This window comes from Nyctibius grandis, chromosome 3, assembly GCF_013368605.1.
Source record: "Nyctibius grandis isolate bNycGra1 chromosome 3, bNycGra1.pri, whole genome shotgun sequence".
Classification (NCBI taxonomy): domain Eukaryota; kingdom Metazoa; phylum Chordata; class Aves; order Nyctibiiformes; family Nyctibiidae; genus Nyctibius; species Nyctibius grandis.
The window spans coordinates 32,445,332-32,463,811 of record NC_090660.1 but is presented as its reverse complement, the minus strand read 5'-3'; the positions used below and the strand labels follow the sequence as shown (position 1 = coordinate 32,463,811).

General features: G+C 37.3%; 1 protein-coding gene across 1 annotated transcript in view; it reads right to left on the bottom strand.

Moving 5' to 3' along the window:
* ABCA13 (ATP binding cassette subfamily A member 13) overlaps positions 1-18,480 on the bottom strand; it is a 209,456-nt gene that overhangs the window by 129,654 nt on the left and 61,322 nt on the right. The window contains exons 19-22 of the mRNA XM_068396499.1: positions 13,933-14,110; positions 10,166-10,305; positions 4,719-4,832; positions 3,538-3,628 (exon numbers count right to left, since the gene is read on the bottom strand). Coding sequence (XP_068252600.1) covers positions 3,538-3,628; positions 4,719-4,832; positions 10,166-10,305; positions 13,933-14,110 — 523 coding nt within the window. The remainder of the gene's footprint in view (positions 1-3,537; positions 3,629-4,718; positions 4,833-10,165; positions 10,306-13,932; positions 14,111-18,480) is intronic.

Here is an 18,480-nt window from a genome sequence, read left to right as displayed (position 1 = left end):
AGATTCAGTGAGCAAGAATCTAAAAGAAGACCCTGCAGCACAACTGCCTCCCAGTGCCTCTTGAGAGGTTCGTAAGGACTGCGCCCAGCAAGGAGCTCACTAGCTCTAGAGGGGCAAGGTTTATATAAAATCGGTTACACCCAGGCAATTATTGCAAATTGCTGGGTAGGAAAGCAAGCATAGAGGAATACAGTAGCCTTGCCTGAACAAAGTTAGTTTATGAAGTAAAGAAGGGTTTAGAAAGAAAACCACAAAATTTTCTGCCCTCAGGTAAATATTTACTTTGTTCCAGGTGAGTAAAACTGACACAGTAACCCTGTAAAACAGTTTTAGGAATTGATAACTTTGTAAGGTCTTATAGCATGATAATTTTATAGAGAGGCTGGGAGAGTTCTACATCAATCCACTCTGTGTGCATGACACTTTCCAGCAGGAGTAGCAGGGTGAATAACATGTGACTAAGACTGTTAACCATTTTTATAGCATTGTAGAGAAGTAAAAAAAAGATACAAACACAAGCACTTTGGATTTGAGCATAATTAGAAGTCAGCTTAATGTGAGTGTAGATGTAATAAATCAAGGGAATATTTGCTTTAGTTAGAAGACAAACTACATAATCATACAGATCAGGTGATTTTTGAAAACTTGAGCTTTGGATGGAAATAAACAGATTGTGAGTGGTAAAACCAATAACTTATATGGATACATTTAAGACTTTAATTGGATCCAACAAGATAATTACAGGACTAAAAAGCTGATGCAGTATGAGAGTAACGAAATCTTTAAAAAACATAAGAACAGAGGTTTACAGTAACAGCTGCAAATGATTATAGACTAATAAAATGAACAAAAAAGCATATACAAAACCAACATAAAAGTAAGAGGGCATAGTAATTTTTCAAAAAGCAAAATGACAAAGCAAATCTGCAAAAAGAAGAGTAATCAAAGTGTAAATGCAGAAGACTGCTCTGGCACTTTGGATGGATCAGCTTCACAAAGGCATAAATGCTATTGTGATCTATAGACCACATTGATTTTCACTTTTTATATGGCATTAATTTTATTGACTCTATTCCATTAAAATAAAGAGATCCTAGTTTCATAAGCCATCCTACTTAAATGATTTCTTGTATTCCACACCCAAGACTGTTAACCGTTTATCACATATTGTCAAATGTCCTTATATCTGTTTAAAAGCTATAGCTTGAGAAATAGATGCACAGATTTCTGTGATGATATTGCCTGCAGCAGTGAAGATGGACCTGATAACTCCAGAGATCTTGATATCTACTTAATTAAATATTGTTGGCCCATAACGTACCATGTAGTTCCCAATGTTAGATCCAAACAAACAAAATCCGTCTATGACTCAACTAATATACTGAGACAGCTATGTTTCCAGCAGGCCTTGCAGGTTAAGAGACTTTCTCTTTCCTCCTTCTTATCTTTCCAATTGTGTGATTCTGTGGGGTTTTTTTTAGTTGTATTATGATCCAGCTTCACCATGAGGGGTGGGCTGTGCCTGACCCAGACCAGGCAACAATTCAGTTGTTAAGAAAATCCTCCTGAGAGATAGCGGATTCAAGTTTGAGTCCCTCACCTAAGGAGGATACTGAGCCCAGATTCTTACTTTCTGGATTGACTTCTGGACACCTTTTGCCATTTTTCTTAGTGAAAGTGTACACAACTAGTCCTAGCCTTCAAACACAGCCTTCAAATCAAGGCCAGTTTCAATTAAATCTCACATCCTGTGTGCAAAAGAAAAGCCAAGAACTTCAGCTAACACCAACCTTGACAGCACCAGCTCAGGGCAGTAGTACAATTTAAGACTGAGCACACACTTTATCATTTACAAGCTCTCAGGAGCTTCAGTGGATTTTGTCCATCTCCTGGTTAGAGGCAAGCACCAAAATTCAATAAAAGTTGCACTTCAGGTACGTTTATTTGTTTATTTTAGTTCTAAAATTAATTCTTTAACTGTAGAGCAGACTTAACCTGTATTGCTCTAATGCCCATTTTTTCACAGAATCACAGAATCACAGAATCACAGAATGTTAGGGATTGGAAGGGACCTTGAAAGATCATCTAGTCCAATCCCCCTGCCGGAGCAGGATTCCATCAGTGAGGGCCACACAGCCCCTTCATGGGGGCATCTGAAAGCTTGTCACTGCCCTCCTCCAACAAACAACTGGAACAATTTTGTGTCTGGCTCATAATTATCCTAACACTCACTGATAACAAACTACACAGATCTGTCCTTTCTACCACTATCCTCCTCTAGGAAGCACTCAGCTTGTATATGATGTCACACTATCTGTTATTGCATTTTATCCCACTTTTCTCCCTTTCTGGTCCTCAAAATCATGAACTTTTCTTAAATGACATCAGACTCTGCTTTGGTATGGACAGTTCCTTCTGACATATGTCAGCAAGTATTTTAATTATCATGCACCTACCCTACTGAGAGCATACCATACTGAATTTTTTTCAATTATCAAATTCTTATAAAATCTTTAAGTAACTTAAATTTTGAGCATAATCCTTTCTTTTCTCCTCCTCAAATCCCTGTATACCCAAAATTACTCATAATAAGCCCCATCTCCTCCATTATAAACTGTTCCCCTTGGGATATCTGACTGGGTCTGGAGGGCATACTTTCTACTCATGGAGGTTTGGCTGCCAGGGCTCAGTACCAATGCAGAAAGGGTGCAGCCAAGGATGGCTGTGACCCAGGGGGACACTGCTGGGCAGCCCCATGCAGACACCTGAGCCAGTGCCACTCCTTTCCCAACAGGGCTGCACAGAGCTGTGGCTGGGCCTGTCCCACGCTGCAGCCCCCACCACATCACAGACTGGCTGTGGACCTGGTCATGGACCTGCTGATCTGGGCCCAGACCCCTACCCGTGGGGTGACGTCCTGGCCTGGTCTCAGCATCGCCTCCATGGCCCTGCCTGGCCATCCCAGAACTGGGTCTGACCCTGGTTACTCTCTACTGACCTGAGCCCAACCTTTCTGCTCCCTGATTATAACCCTATCTCAGGCTTTTCCAGGGCTCAAGGAAATCACACGCAACTAATTCTCAATAAAAGGAGAAAAAAAGTACAGACAGCTTTTGATTAAACATACTGGATCCAATCTCATTTTCTATTGATTTCCATTTAAAGTATATAGATTTCCTTCAACATTTACTACAAAAATTTAGTACTACTTAATGGAACCATGGCTACTGGGATTACTTCTCCCTTTCTCCTTTTAAGTATAACTCCTACATTTATAACTCTCCCATGACAGTTTGCCACTTCTAATTAGTTACTAGATTTTTCAAGTCTTTCAATATTTTGAAGTGTAAACTATCCAGTCACTCAGAAGAAAAAAGACAATTAGAAATATTTGAGACTAACTCAACAAGAGAATTTAGAGTCTGGTACTTCAGTATCATTTAAGTAAGTAAAACATCCAATTTCAACTGAACAGATTTTTAAGTTCAAGTTAAAGTCTAATAAGGGTAATCAGTACATGTACTTTTATGTACATACCATATACTTGCATTTTTTTAAAGAGTTTTTCCATGTCAATATCCAAATTACTTTCTATAAAGTGCTTTATGACATTGCTTTGCAGTGCTTCCTAAAATGAAAAATGTTAGATGTTACATCAGGTTTATCTTCTCTAAAGAAATATAAAATATACATACGCATTCACACTCAATTCCGTTACCGAGATTTCCTGCATAACACTGGAGAAGTCACTTAGACTCTCCATGTCTTCAGTCTTCCCCTCTTAACAGGTTAACTCCTCTCATTTCAAATAAACAGCAGAACATATGCTCCCCATTGCTGTACATCGCTGTCCTCCTTTACTGCAAATATTTTAACTGAGAATCCATTCTAATGTCTGCTGTGACAGAAACCCATTTTCTTTTCCCACAAGACTTTTGGGCTACTATACTATTAGCACTGTCAGTACTTAAAATAAATATCTTTAAAAAACTGGCATTTGGGAATTCCTTTTACATTATTTTAACTTCTTTACCTCATTGACCAAGTTCTAAGGCGGGGCAGGGAATTATTAGCTCTACAAGAGCATCCTGGGATCTGCAAGTCTAATGCATGATTACTAGCATCATTCCTTAATTGAACTTAAAAGTAACAGTTCAATTTATATGTATGGGCCATGACAGGATTCTGCTTATTTTCCCAAAGTGCAACAGCCATGCATGTTTTCACAAGTCAAACATGGCAAAACTAAATTTTACTGGGGGAAAAAAGACACAAATTTGTAGAACGAGAAAAACCCCAGTAACAGCAATGCTCTTTTCTTTTAGTCAATATTTCCCACATCCGTTTTTTTAATCAGTTGCACACATTGTTGGAAAAAGCAACTGATAAACAAGTAGGTTCCAGAAAACATATTATTTCCTACAATCTTACATTTATTTTAAATAAGTGTATAAAGCTTGTAGGTGTACCTACTTGTTTTATTTCCTGTACTGCCTGGTAATACTGGACATAGTGAGGTAACATTGCTGTTAAGTATTTTCACCTCAGAAGTTTCTCAGTGTCACACTGTAGGTGCACAACTTAAAGCTAATCTGCCTCTTTTTCAGCTCTTTTATATCTGAAGCCAGGTAGATGGGCAGCTTTACATGTATAGAAATTCTGTCTAGATCACATAGCAAATAACTGGAAAATAGGAAGCCCTTCCACAGTTCACCAACCTGTAGTCGTGAGACCATGAGGACATTTCCACTGGTTTTAAAAACCTCGGACATCCTAAGCCATGTCTCAGAGTAAGTCTTCAAGTTTTCCACAAAACCAAAAGTGAAATTAGCCTGAGAAAAAGAGTACATGGAGACAAATGAAGTGAAAACTGTGCATAGCAAACCTTAAGAAACAGCAAAAACTGGCATGCTTCAGATCTTCTGCAACTCTTTTCCATTTCACTTTGATAGTCAGCAGTAAGGATATCTGTGTTTTCTTTTTTCTACTTAAGAAACGAAAAGTATTTGTTGCAGTCCCTGAATACCAAGCAAATCAAAGTCTTCCTGCAGAGTGTATGTTTCCTACCTGAAGTATCATAAAGACCTCTTTATTTTATAATGTCTCTTTCATACAGAGTATCACAGAGGTGCTTCAGAAAGACAGGAAAAAAAATACAGTTAGGACATATTCAAAAGAAAGCCTTTGCAGACCTTGTGGGTCTTTTATTCAAACCACGTTAACTGAATATATAATAAAAGTGAAAGCTGGAAGCATGGTCTGGACAATAAATTCAACTGACCAATCAATCTATTTCAAAGTACTCTTGCAGAGGAAGACTTGACTATAGTGAAATACTCTCTGTCCCAGTCAAACATAAGCTACAATTTCTCTCTTAGCTGCTAGCAAACAACCATCAATTTTTTCCAGTCTGTTTTAAACAGATCACAAGTGTACTCAAGATTAGAAAATGTTGCAGTATCTTTTTGTTTAAATTGGTGTTATCAGTCACAGAAGTGCATTTAAGAACAACCCAGCATTGTTATTATTGTAGAGATCGTGACATTTCCCAGCAAAGCGTGTCTGCAATGAGCTGTAAACTCCAATTTGGGACCGCACTTTTTGCAATAATTCCTATTGAAAGTACACAATTTTTGCCATAGTATTTTAAGTGCCTTTTGCAAAATCCCACTCCTAGCATAAAATGGGAAAACAATTTGTGGTGGTTCTTTCTTCCCATTTGTAGCATAGAAGGCCCCAAAGAGACCCCTGCAGACAATTTCATTTTCCAGAAAGAATTTATGCATTTAACTTCTATGAGATTCCCCATTCCACTTTCAAAGGGAGAGTGATCCTGAATGTTAAACCAGTTTGGTGTCAAATCAGCTAAACAAGTTCTTCTGTTAACAAGCAACACAGAAACCTCATGGACTGAAATCCCAGGTCTGAATATCATGATCATGTAACCCACTGTCCAGGCATGATGGTGACAAGCTGAGGGAGACCAAGGCTGCAAGGGTAGCAAACAGACGAAATGGGAGACTGCTATTTCCCCAGGACAGAGCAAGCACAGGTCACACCGGAACACAAGGAGATCAAATTTTCAGACATCATTAGAAACTGTTATATCAAGCAGCTTGTAAGATCTGAGCTCAGATCTTACTGCTTCTTGACTTGATTCTGAATAGCACAGAAGTTTTTTTTTTTCTGAAGTAATTTTCAAAGAGCTACAGTAACCATAATGTGCTTGTATTCAGCCTCCTTATACAAACAATAAAAAAAAAAATTACTACAGCAGCATGGATTTTTGGAAAAGGTGAACTTTATATAATGTAGAAGCTTATTTGAAAGAAATTAAAAGCAGCAAAGGGGTAAGTTGTGTGCAGGAGGTGGAGAGACTATTTAAGGCAGCCTAGAGGAAACTGAACAAATACATATTACCTATCAAGAAAAGATTTGAGAGAGACTTGAGAAAGACCATATGCATGTACACACACACTGCACAGCAGGAAGCTATTAGAAAACATCCTTTTAAAAAAAATGAAGTTACATCCAAGTAAGAAAACAAGACTAGGAAAAAAAAGGTGTTTGTTTAAAACTTTCTTGCTTTCTCATTCACCACAGTAGGCTGTTGGGAAGTTCCTGTGTCAGAAGCCTTCTACATGGAGAACACTTTAGAGAATCTGTCTCAAGTTGAAGTAGCAGTAAAAAAAAAGTCATACAATTTAACAAAATGAACAATAAGTAGTTTCCAGGACAAGATAACATCCAGCCAAGAATTCTAAGAGTGCTGAAGGGTGAAATAGTTGAAGTACTCACTGTAGTGTAACCTCCTGATTAAAAGCCCCTTGTTATCAGGGAACTGGAAAACATCAAATGCAATACTATTAATAAAAAAAAGATGCTAGGGGAACCAGGGGACTACAGATTAATAATTCTGAAATCTGTATTAAGCAAATTTTAATTTTTCAATAATAATTTTTAAAAATTACAATAAAGAGTACTAGTGGAAATAGAGAATAGAAATATAGTTGGGAGATATAAACACAGGATTTTAAAAAAGTCGCCTAAGTTGAAGAACAAGCTAGTGAGGAAGAGGTTGTTGATGCAGAACATCTCAGCACAGGCACTATGAATACTAAGTTCATATAAGCTCAAAAAGCAAGCGGACAAATTACAGCAGTAAAGTCCTGGCAAGCCTGCCCCGTAAGTTTTTGAAAGTTGGGACAGTATTTGGGGGGAATATCACTTTACTGACATATTCTTCAGTTCTTCCCTGTACTGCCTTTACTGATTACAGTAGGAATCAGAACCTAGGGCAAGATGAATGCTTAATCTTACATGGTAAAGAAACTCCTGTGAGTTTATATGCTCATGACTAGCTGGACTTCGATCTTTAATAGAAATTCTCTTCAAGTTCTTTTCTTCCTAATCAATGAAGACCCATTAAAATAAGTATCCTTTGTAACACCTAGGCTGTATTTTGCCTTTGACTAAAATTAGTCTTCAATATCAAGTACAGTCCTGTCTAATTGAATGTCTAAGCCTCTTCCTGATGTAAGAATAAATAAAAATGGTATTTTGAGCTTATTGAACTTATTTTATTATGGCTTCTTTTAACAGGCTGACAAGTCAAGTGTGCTTATGCAAAGCCAGATAGGGTATGTAAGTTTAGAATAAGAACTTACTCAATTTATTATCAATTTTTCTAATCATACTAGACAAAAAGGCAGGAAACTGAAATTAATGAATTTGCTAGACTAGTTTTCTTCCTTTCATTTCTCAATTGTCTTGCTACTTTTATTTATTTATATATATGTCTATTCTGACTGTTCCAATTACAAAGAAATAGCACAAAGGTGTCCTAATGTGATTGCCCGAATCTAAGATCAACTCTGAGAATCTTTTGAAATAAGAAACACTTTCATAAGATCAGCTCATCAGTGGCAAAAAGTTCAATTGCGAAAGCAATGATCGAAGACATCACAAGTGGTCGTTGAGCTCCTGGATGCCAGTTGTCACTGAACTTTTTGCTCTCAGTCAGCACTGCAGCCTGTATCTGTGATGGTCATTGTTATTCTACATGATAGAACTGTTGACTTCTCAGAAGGTAAAACCAGCAACCTCACAATTTATCAAAGAATGGTCAATTACAGTCTTGAAACGAAATAGTCCATGTGGAAAACTTAGAGAATATATCTTAGTACGCAAACATCAATGCTCTTTTTAGCTTTAATCCTCGACTTTTCTATTCTAGTAAATAGCTGCCATGTGGTCACATAGTCTAAAAGAAATTAGAACTTCTGTTCCAATTTCATTAGGAGATACGGCTGTGTAAGGGCTACAGGGATGGTTTTTAGTAGCTGTGTTCAAGGTACCTGGCACAGTATTTTGCATTTAAATTTTGTTTCTGTTCAAGCAATAGCTCATAGGCTTCTGTAATAAAACAAAAGAAAAAATTGATTGAAGAAACTTTCCTACTACTTTCATATTTACTCATAAACAGATACACATCCATAATTTCTTGTTAGATTTACAGGTTTGGGGGAAGGGTGGGGGTGTATTTATGCAGATTCCTGAATAAGCTGATGGAATTTTTGTGAGCCTATGAATACAGAATGAGAACGAGACATTGTGCTAGAGGCATCTACTAGAATCTTTGTATTGCTCCAGAGCATTTAAAAAAAAAAAAAGCCACAAGTAAACTTCATTCTGAACTGTATTACTCAGTCTTCATTCTACTACTGTATTACTTCACTAAAAGGTCTATAGGGGAATGCAACAGATGTCAGGAGATTTGTCTTTCTTACAGGTGCTTTTAAGAATGTGGTTTTGGCACATGAATTGGCAAAATAATGTGAAAATGTCTTAAGTATTATTCTAAATGTCATTGTAACATAGAATATAATTATGTATTCAAAACGATTTGGAATTTTTATCATTTCTTACAACTCATTCTTTATAGAATTTCCATCTATAAACATCAAGAGCAGCTTCATTTTTAGCTAACTAAAACTTTTAAATTAATTATGGTCAGCTCTAGAGAGATGGCCTGTTGCCCAAATTAAATTATTTAACTGCAAAATATGAAATCACTGAAACCTTATTTACAATTCACAGCAGAAACTATAAAGTTACCTAGTATCTGCTATCTAGTATGTGCGGTTTTGGCTTAGTTGTGTTTTTTTTTTACTATCTTTTTGAGACCATAAGTCGGAATATCACACTGTACTCCATTTACATGGAATATAGTTAACATCACATTTAAAGTTACTACAGTCTTTTTGTGTACCACTTACAAGCAGTGATGCTTTTTTCTATATTTTAAATTAACCTAAATTACTATTCTTGCAATAAGTAATACTGCAGGGTAAAAATCATTTCTTTGCAAAATAAACGCAAAATTTTCACAGAACTCTAATGAGTACTTAAAATAAGACATCACCTCCCCTCTTACAGAAGTGTCTCAAAGCTAGTTATGAACAAAAATGTCATTGTAGATAATCATGCTCAAGACAGAGCACCTGCCACACCAAAACTGCAGAGACAGTAAAACTGTTGAATAATATGAAGTCAAGTCATCAGCATCCACACATATCGCAGCTCAGCTTCTACTGGTCATTCATACTACTGGTGTTAGAAACATAATTACAAAGGATGCACTGTAGGGTTCAATGGTTTTTGTTGTTTTTGTTTTGTGGGTTTTTTTGGTTGGTTGGTTTGTTTTTAAACAGAGCTCAGTGACTCCCTCAGAACAGGCTTTCATTCCTGGGGCATCCCTTCGCCACAGCTCCCTAAGCTGCCCCATTAGGCTTCCCATTATAAGAAAACATTGAGGGCAAAAGCTCACTTGGAATACATATATCCTACACCTTGATACAGCATGATTCACATGACCCTTCTGTTAATGTGTTCTTTTTAATCTTTCTATTCAAGGTTTAAGGGACTTGAAACAAAACTCTGCCTTTCACACTGAGATGAAACCACTGTAACAAGTAGAATAAAAGTTAAGAGAAATATTAAGCTTAAAGTGGGAACAAGGTGAGAAGTCAGAGGACAGTGTGGATCCAGTTTTCTGAAAGGCAATTATCCAATTGCTTCTACCTATCCTGAAAGAAGTGGACCTTTAAAATGAAGTACAAAGACAAAATCAATAAATAGAAATAGTGCTTCTTTTGATACTCACCTTCTCCATCACCATGTCAATCATGTTGATGTTTGAATTGTACAGTATCTTCCCATGTAATAAAGGTTTCAGGAAAGTCCATAGCAAAGCACCATGAGAAGACTGCAAAATTTCCTGATAAAGCTTCAAGCAAAATGGAGCTGCAAAAACAAAGACAAAATCACATTTAAGACAGGCAACACAGGTGAGGTTGGATTATTATTATTTTTTTAATTCAAAGAAAAGCTTGAGTCTTAATTTAGGATCTGCCACAGCACCATGCCAAATACCATCCAACTGCCACTAAGCAATCACTACAGGTCCCTGAATAAAATTGTTTAACCACAGTCTGTGATAATGTTGCATCCTCAACACTAGACAAGAAAAAAAGAAGCAGAATCCAAAGAGCTTCTCACGTTTGTCAAAAGCAGTCTGTGAACCCCATCTATCCTAAAAGTTACATTAGCGCATTTTAGAGTGGAAGGATACATGCAAAATCTCTGCCCACAAAATGAATGCTGAGGGAAGAGTCACCATAAAAAAAAACAGATTCACTCCACACCCTCGGTTGTTCTGTAGCTTTCTATTCCTACTTAAGAAAGAAGTAGGAATACACAGATTCCTTCATAAATACAGACTTTTTTATTCGTATAATTTCATAAGAACCTACCAAAAATACAGGAAAAAATTTGGCATTACACCTAACCTCTTGATTTGAAAAATCTAATCACTTCACTTTTCCATTCCTTAACCAAAAAAACATATTCCTACATCAGATGGGGCTATTAATGCATTAGGGTGTATGTCCTTCAGAACAAGGATCCAAGAAATAGCTTCCAAGATATTCCACTGCACTTGCACTCAAGTAAAGGCAATGAGTTTCTGGTGAGAAACATTTAGATTTTTATGCTCAGCTCATCTGTTTTGGTTTTGTTTTATTATTTGTTATGAGTGGATTTAGAAATATCCCATTTCCAGTGCTGTGAGGAAATATTAAATAATGTCATTAACTCCTGAAAAAAAGACAAATTATTGTACATAATGGAAAACTAGGCCAAAAACATTTAAACTCCTGCCAAAAGTTAAAGAAACAAGTGTCAGAAATGTATCATTAAGAACACCCAGTTCTTTGCTCAAATTTTTACTTTCTTCAAGGAAACAAGCATTACTAAACACAAGCACTGCTAAATGACAGCAAAGAATTAAGAGGTTCCAACCTCGCCAGTCAGAAACATCAATATGCTAAAGACACAGAAGACTTGATAATCTGAGTTTGCTGTGATTTTCAGAAAGTCATTGGCAAGTGTCTGGTACCAAAATACTTACAAGTTAATCACTATGAAGGAGTACAAATCAAGTTTCTGTGGTCTCACATAATTTTTTTTATTTTCATTTTCCATTGCTTCATTTACCAATTCATACAACAGAATCACAGAATCAACCAGGCTGGAAGAGACCTCTGGGATCATTGAGTCCAACCATTGCCCTGACACCACCCTGTCAACTAGACCATGGCACTAAGTGCCATGTCCAGTCTTTTCTTAAACACATCCAGAGATGGTGACTTCACCACCTCCCTGGGCAGCCCATTCCAATGTCTAATGACTCTTTCTGAGAACAAATGCTTCCTAATGTCTAACCTGAACCTGCCCTGGCGAAGCTTGACGCTATGTCCTCTTGTCCTATTGCTAGTTGCCTGGGAGAAGAGGCCAACTCCCACTCCACTACAACCTCCCTTCAGGTAGTTGTAGACTGCAATACGGTCACCTCTGAGCCTCCTCTTCTCCAGGTTAAACAACCCCAGCTCCCTCAGCTGTTCCTCATAGGTCAGACCCTCCAGACCCTTCACCACCTTGGTCGCCCTCCTCTGGACTTGCTCCAACACGTCAACATCTTTCTTGAAGTGCGGGGCCCAGAACTGGATACAGTACTCAAGATGCGGCCTCACCAGTGCTGAGTACAGAGGGACGATCACTTCCCTAGACCGGCTGGCTACACTATTCCTAATAGAGGCCAGGATGCCATTGGCCTTCTTGGCCACCTGGGCACACTGCTGCCTCATGTTTAGCCGGCTGTCGATCAGCACCCCCAGGTCTCTTTCCGCTGGGCCGCTTTCTAACGACTCTTCCCCCAGCCTGTAGAGCTGCATGGGGTTGTTGTGGCCGAAGTGTAAGACCCGGCACTTGTTCTTGTTGAACCTCATGCTGTTGGTCTCAGCCCATCTATCTAACCTGTCCAGATCCCTCTGTAGGGCCTTCCTACCCTCCAGCAGGTCAACACTGCCACCCAGCTTGGTGTCATCTGCAAATTTGCTGAGGGTGCACTCAATCCCTACGTCTAGATCATCTATAAAGATATTGAACAGCACCGGCCCCAGAACTGAGCCCTGGGGAACACCGCTAGTGACTGGCTGCCTGTTGGACTTGGCCCCATTCACCACCACTCTCTGGGCTCGGCCATCCAGTCAGTTTTTAACCCATCGAAGAGTCCACCCATCCAAGCCCTGGGCAGCCAGTTTGTCTAGGAGGATGCTGTGGGAGACAGTGTCGAATGCCTTACTGAAGTCTAGATAGACTACATCCACAGCCCTGCCCTCATCTACTAAGCGGGTCACTTTGCCATAGAAGGAGATGAGGTTGGTCAAGCAGGACCTGCCTTTCATGAATCCATGTTGGCTGGCCCCGATGCTCCGATTGTCCTGCATGTGCCATGTAATGGCACTCAGGATGATCTGTTCCATCACCTTGCCTGGCACCGAGGTCAGGCTGACAGGCCTATAGTTCCCTGAATCATCCTTCCGACAACATGGGAAACAGTATGAATTTACTCATAGGAATGCTGGAACTAGCTGATGCTTTAAAGATATTTCAAAGTCCTAAGGTAAAAGGTCTTACAACACCGCAGAGTTGTGACAATATTTAAAAAAAAAAACAAAACATCAAGAAACAGAGAGTTCTGCTGGCCTAAACCACTTTGAAAGAGACTAAGTCCCAAACAATTTCTCTAATCCACCATCTTGCTAACTCCATTCTTCAAATAGGAAAGAGAAGCAGAGCTGCGTGCTTACTGCTAACCCACACATGAGTGAAGAAGGCTAGGGTAAAGCTCTGGCTCCCTCCTAAGGGTCCCAGCCAAGCCAGGGTCAGTTTCTGGCTGTAGAAACTGATAGATGATAGAGCCATGATTCACAGTCACCAGTCGTTCTCTAGTGACACTCTCGCACTGTATTTTTCTCTTGCACAGGGCCACTGAGGCACTAACAAGGTTATTAACAATATTAAAATGAATCAGGGTAAGTCAAAAGTCTATTGAGGAAAGGGAGCAAAGGTGAAATTATGCAAGAGCTAAGAGATTTTCTGGGCACTTGATAAAGAGAATAGTAATATTAACTATTAAAAAACTTATTTTATCCAGAGGGCCTGCATATTTTGGTGCACAATAATACGACAGCTTTGTGTTCACAGAAGAAAGGCGTGCAACAATAAATTCTCGATCTTGTATCTCAAAGATACATTTTTAATACCAAGTGCTTTAAAAATTCTAATAAATATGTCTCTAAGACAGGAATATTCTTATTTATTATTTTCAAAGATAGAAAACAACCAGAATCACTTGTGTCCCATCCACAATTATCTTGTAGCCATAAAACTTTTATTGATCAACCCTTGTGCTCAGGATTACAGTGTCAACTGAGATGTCAGCTGGTATATAAACATTTCCATTTAAGAGGAAAAAACTTCTCTAAACTGAATGCATACATGCAACTTGTGATTAATAGCTTTTCTTACTTGAGTCTTCAGGAATGCCATATTTTGCCATATTGTCCTCCAAAAGTCCCGTGATTCTGGGCATGTCAATGAACAGGTTTGCATTGCTGAAAAACGAAGATTCTTCTTTGCACGCTCTCTTGATTACAGACTCCAGGGATCCAACAGCCGAACTTCTGAATTGCCCACCTTGCAAGAACTAGAACAAACAGAAATACAGATGAATCAAAGCTGCTTTTAGTAGCTTCAGGGAGTAGCCCTGGTGTTCTCTCAATATTGACATCCAAAGAGACTGACAAAATTAGACTGTTGAAACTGCCTACGAGAATGAGGGCCTGCTGTGCTCTTTTCTGTTCTCCTGGTCACCTTTATCATGGGGGCGGAAAAAAACGTAATGCAGTTTTAATTCTTAGGATACTCGATGAAAGACAGTAGTATAATGTACTGCATTAAACTCTGAAAAATACTGTGTATCAGTTAGGCAGAAAAGGAATGAAAATATAAAGACAAATGGACTACAGATTCCTTGATTACAATGACAGTTTTCACAGTCTGCTCTTCTGGTAGATAACTCCTGTGTCACAAAGACAGCAGAAACAACCAAAACTATTTTGCATATGAATGTTTGCAGTGAAAACAGTTGCTAAGAAGAAAAAAAATATTCAAGCGCGCATGCCCTAAAAACCTATTTTTCAAGTACATCTTTTAACTTGTTAGCTACGCTTCTGGTTTTTGCACATCTTGAGTCATACCAGCATTTATTATTGCCATTTGCTCATGACTAGCATACATCTAATGAGGAGAGCAATCTGACTGCTTTTATGACTTAAGCACCATCATTCACCACATTCAAAAAAAAAAAGACTCCTCTGTGTAGTTTCATTTTTCAAATAACATGCTCAGTTTTTACTGGTATCTCATAGAAGGCTGTACAGGTGCACGGTTCTAAGAGAGGATACAACCACAAGGCAACATGCTGCTAGAGTATTACTGAAGGATGCATTGGCCTGCCTGGTACACATTAATGTTGCAGATGCTTGTCAAGAAAACATAGATTATCAGATATCATTCGAAGACTGAACAACTGGCAAATAGGAAAAAAAAGACAGTGATATGCCAGTGAAACACATTTGACACTGAAATAAATTAGAGTCAATTTTCAAAGTAGTACAGCACTTTACATAGAGAATAAATCACAGACAGTTTAGAGACTGTGCTTTTAGAAACAGTTTATCCTAATCAATGCATTTACTGAAGGGCCAGGTGCTTCTTTAGTAATCCTGGAGGAATATTAGAAATTGTTACTTAAAACTGAGTGTTGGCTCCTCCCAAAATCTGACTTCTTGCACATGGTTTCAGCATACAGCATAGTAAATAAATAATATCCAGATTTCGTAATACCATCATCTACAGATCTTGAATGAACCTGCTGGCATGGACTTTACTGGAGGAATAAACTTTATTTATGCACAATGCTGAATAACAGTGGGTTTGAATCCTTATTAGTAGTCACTAATTTGCACTAGGAGGATAAATGAGGCTCATTTCAGTCAAAGAGCACAAACTTGCTAATTAATTCTGGTTCCAATCAAAATAATTTGAAATGCAAATAATGAATATTTATACAGTAAGCTGCCACCAACAGACTGAATCTACTTACTGTCTTTCAACTAAATATCCACTGACTCAATAAGATATGTTTCCTAAAATTTGGCTTTGATAAAGTGGGAGAACTATATAGGATGGATGTTCACACTTTGATCCAGTTGTTCTAGTTTAACTAAATGAAATAGGTCTGTAATCAAGGCTGATGAATCCAAACAAGCAGCCTCCTACAAACAAAGTAATCAGTCAAGCCAGTCTCTCCAACAAATTAATGGAAGAGGAAGGCTGGTATTGAAAACTAAAAAGCTATTTGGAACAGGATTCTCAAATGGGGGCAAAAACCATAGGGGCTTCTGACCTATTGGACAACTGTATGCTTAAAAAGAAGTATTATGAATAAAAACAAATTCATGTGGAGTAGAAATAACAGCTATTCAACAAAAGAAACCTAAAAGTCAAGACGGGTTACAGCTTGAACATAAAACTAAGATAAATTCAGAATCATTACATCAAGAGAGAGAAAAGAAATGTAATTTTCCTGGAAAACTACAAGGATGTTAAAGATAATTCAAAGTTTGATGAAACTGAAGGGCTAAAGGAAATAAATGCAGAGAAACAAATGCAGAGAAAAAAATACCTACTTCTGAAAACAAAATAGTCTTTATTGTACTGAAATTGACAGAATCAGGGGTAAAAATGGCAAAATTGTGGATTTGGTTAAATTATTTTTCAGAAGCCTATCAAATTTAGATGGCATTATTTGAATGAAAAGTAGAAAATTCATCTAGATTCAAGAATGAGTCATATAATGCTCCAGGAAATAATGGATATCTTGTTGTGATGTTTAATAGGGCAAGACATAGAATAAATTTTAAAGTGGAGAGCTGATAAAGACAAAAAGTACGTGAGGAATAGAATTTAATGCATTATGAAATTATCATTCCAGACCAATACAATGTTTATGTTGGAAAGCAAGTGTTTTTTCTCACAAAAAAACATATGCTGTCTCTAAACTAGGTGAACTCTAACAATCAATTAATGTTCTTGTCCTAGAAAATATTAATCAGCATTAATCCAGTAACTATGTGGTGGGTATATAATGGCATTAAGAAAATACTGCAGTGATCCTGTTAAAAGGAAAGAAAACACTGGATTACAGAGAAGTTACTAGTGCTATTCCTGTGAGACTGATCTTAGGTCCACTGTGGTAAGTTTTTTAGCATTGAAAGAAGCAAATTACTGAAATTTGCCTGTAGTTTAATAGCAGAAAGCATTGCAGGAGAAAAGAACTGAATGCGATATGGCAAGAAACCAAGTACCTAATTTAAAGTAAACTGAATATAAAGATAACCAGCGCAAAACATTATTTATCAACTGAAATCATGAGATGCTGTTACAAAATGGAGCTTACCAGGGTACATCACTGATCCTTGATCAAGTAAGAGAAAAAAATGTATGCAGCTTATGAAAAAGGTGAATGTAAGATTAAGAAAGTCATTTTAGTAGGTATAGACATGAATGAGAAGAACTAAAGAGTCATCAGCCATAATTTCCCTCAAAGACTGTGAACTTTTCTGTTACCAACATTCAAGATAAGGCTTAACACAGCATGCAAAGATGGTACTAGGATGTCTGAGACAACTGAGAGCCTGTAATAAAATAAAAAAAAACCTAAAACAAATAAAACAAATACTAAAATAAATCCATTCAACCTATCAGAACAGAGAAGGACTATGACTGGCCTTCCACAAACACATGGGCAAGTCAGAGAAGTTACAAAAGCTACAGAACATTTTTGATACAAGACTAAACGTACTAGCCATGGATAAACTTAAGTCAGAATTTTATACATCTATAACACCAACAGGCTTTTCAATAATGATAGTTTTAACAGAGAATTTGTTCAAGTTAGTGGAGGGATTACAGAATGAGGCCACCTTTCACAACTAACAGCACTCAGCAAAGTCCCCTCCAGCTTATCTATTAGTGAGTGACAAACATATCAAAAATTTAGCTATGGAAATATAAGTGAATAATTTCAAACAGCAAACAAACAAGCAAAAATCATGATCGAAATCAGCAGTGTTCTTCCTCAGGGAGTTATTCTTTCACTCAATGTTGTTAACAGTAGAATGTGGCTCTGTATTCCAGTTACTGCTGACTGGCAGATATTGACTTTTTATACCATCTTTTATTACACAATATGTAGCATTCCAATTCAACTTCACATTTTACAGACATTTTTAAATGTATTTCTTGATTTTCATTTTTTCTTTCAGACAAAAATTCACATGCATCATTTACAATTACTTTATTACACCTTTCATTATAGAAGTAATTAATTTTTTTTTAAAATGAACTTCAAAATAACTTTTTCAGTTAGAAGTTAATGGAGGACACAATCTGTCTTACTCTATGCTAAAGGTCCACATATTTTTACTTTAAAAAGCTTTACATACTTAAACTGGCAGTCTTCCTAAGTCACTGAACTACTTTACTGTTGGTTATCATGAAAATAAAAATCCAGAAGGATGGACTCTTTTGGAAACAGAAGAAAATATTTAAGGAGGAAAGTGTATAAGCAATATCTGCACTTTAGTAGCACATTTATTCAGTAGCACAATTTGGCTACTAGAGAAAAGAAGCAAAGTAATCAATAATTAAATGCATTATTGGAAAGTAGAAAAAAATCCAGCTAAACCTGAAAAGGAAAGAATACTTAAAAATAAACAACTTTTGCTAGTCTACAAAATGACAAAAAGTTACAGAGACAGAAGAGCCCTTCAAATCATCAAATATTTCTTAACAAAAGAAATAGACACTGAATTTTTTAATCCTCCACAAATTATTAGGTGACAAAAACAAACAGCATTTTCTCAAGGAAAATAAATTAATAAAAACTGAGAAAATAAAGATCATGTCAGAAAAAGTGACCAAAAAAGGTAAGATATAAAAAGGAACAAA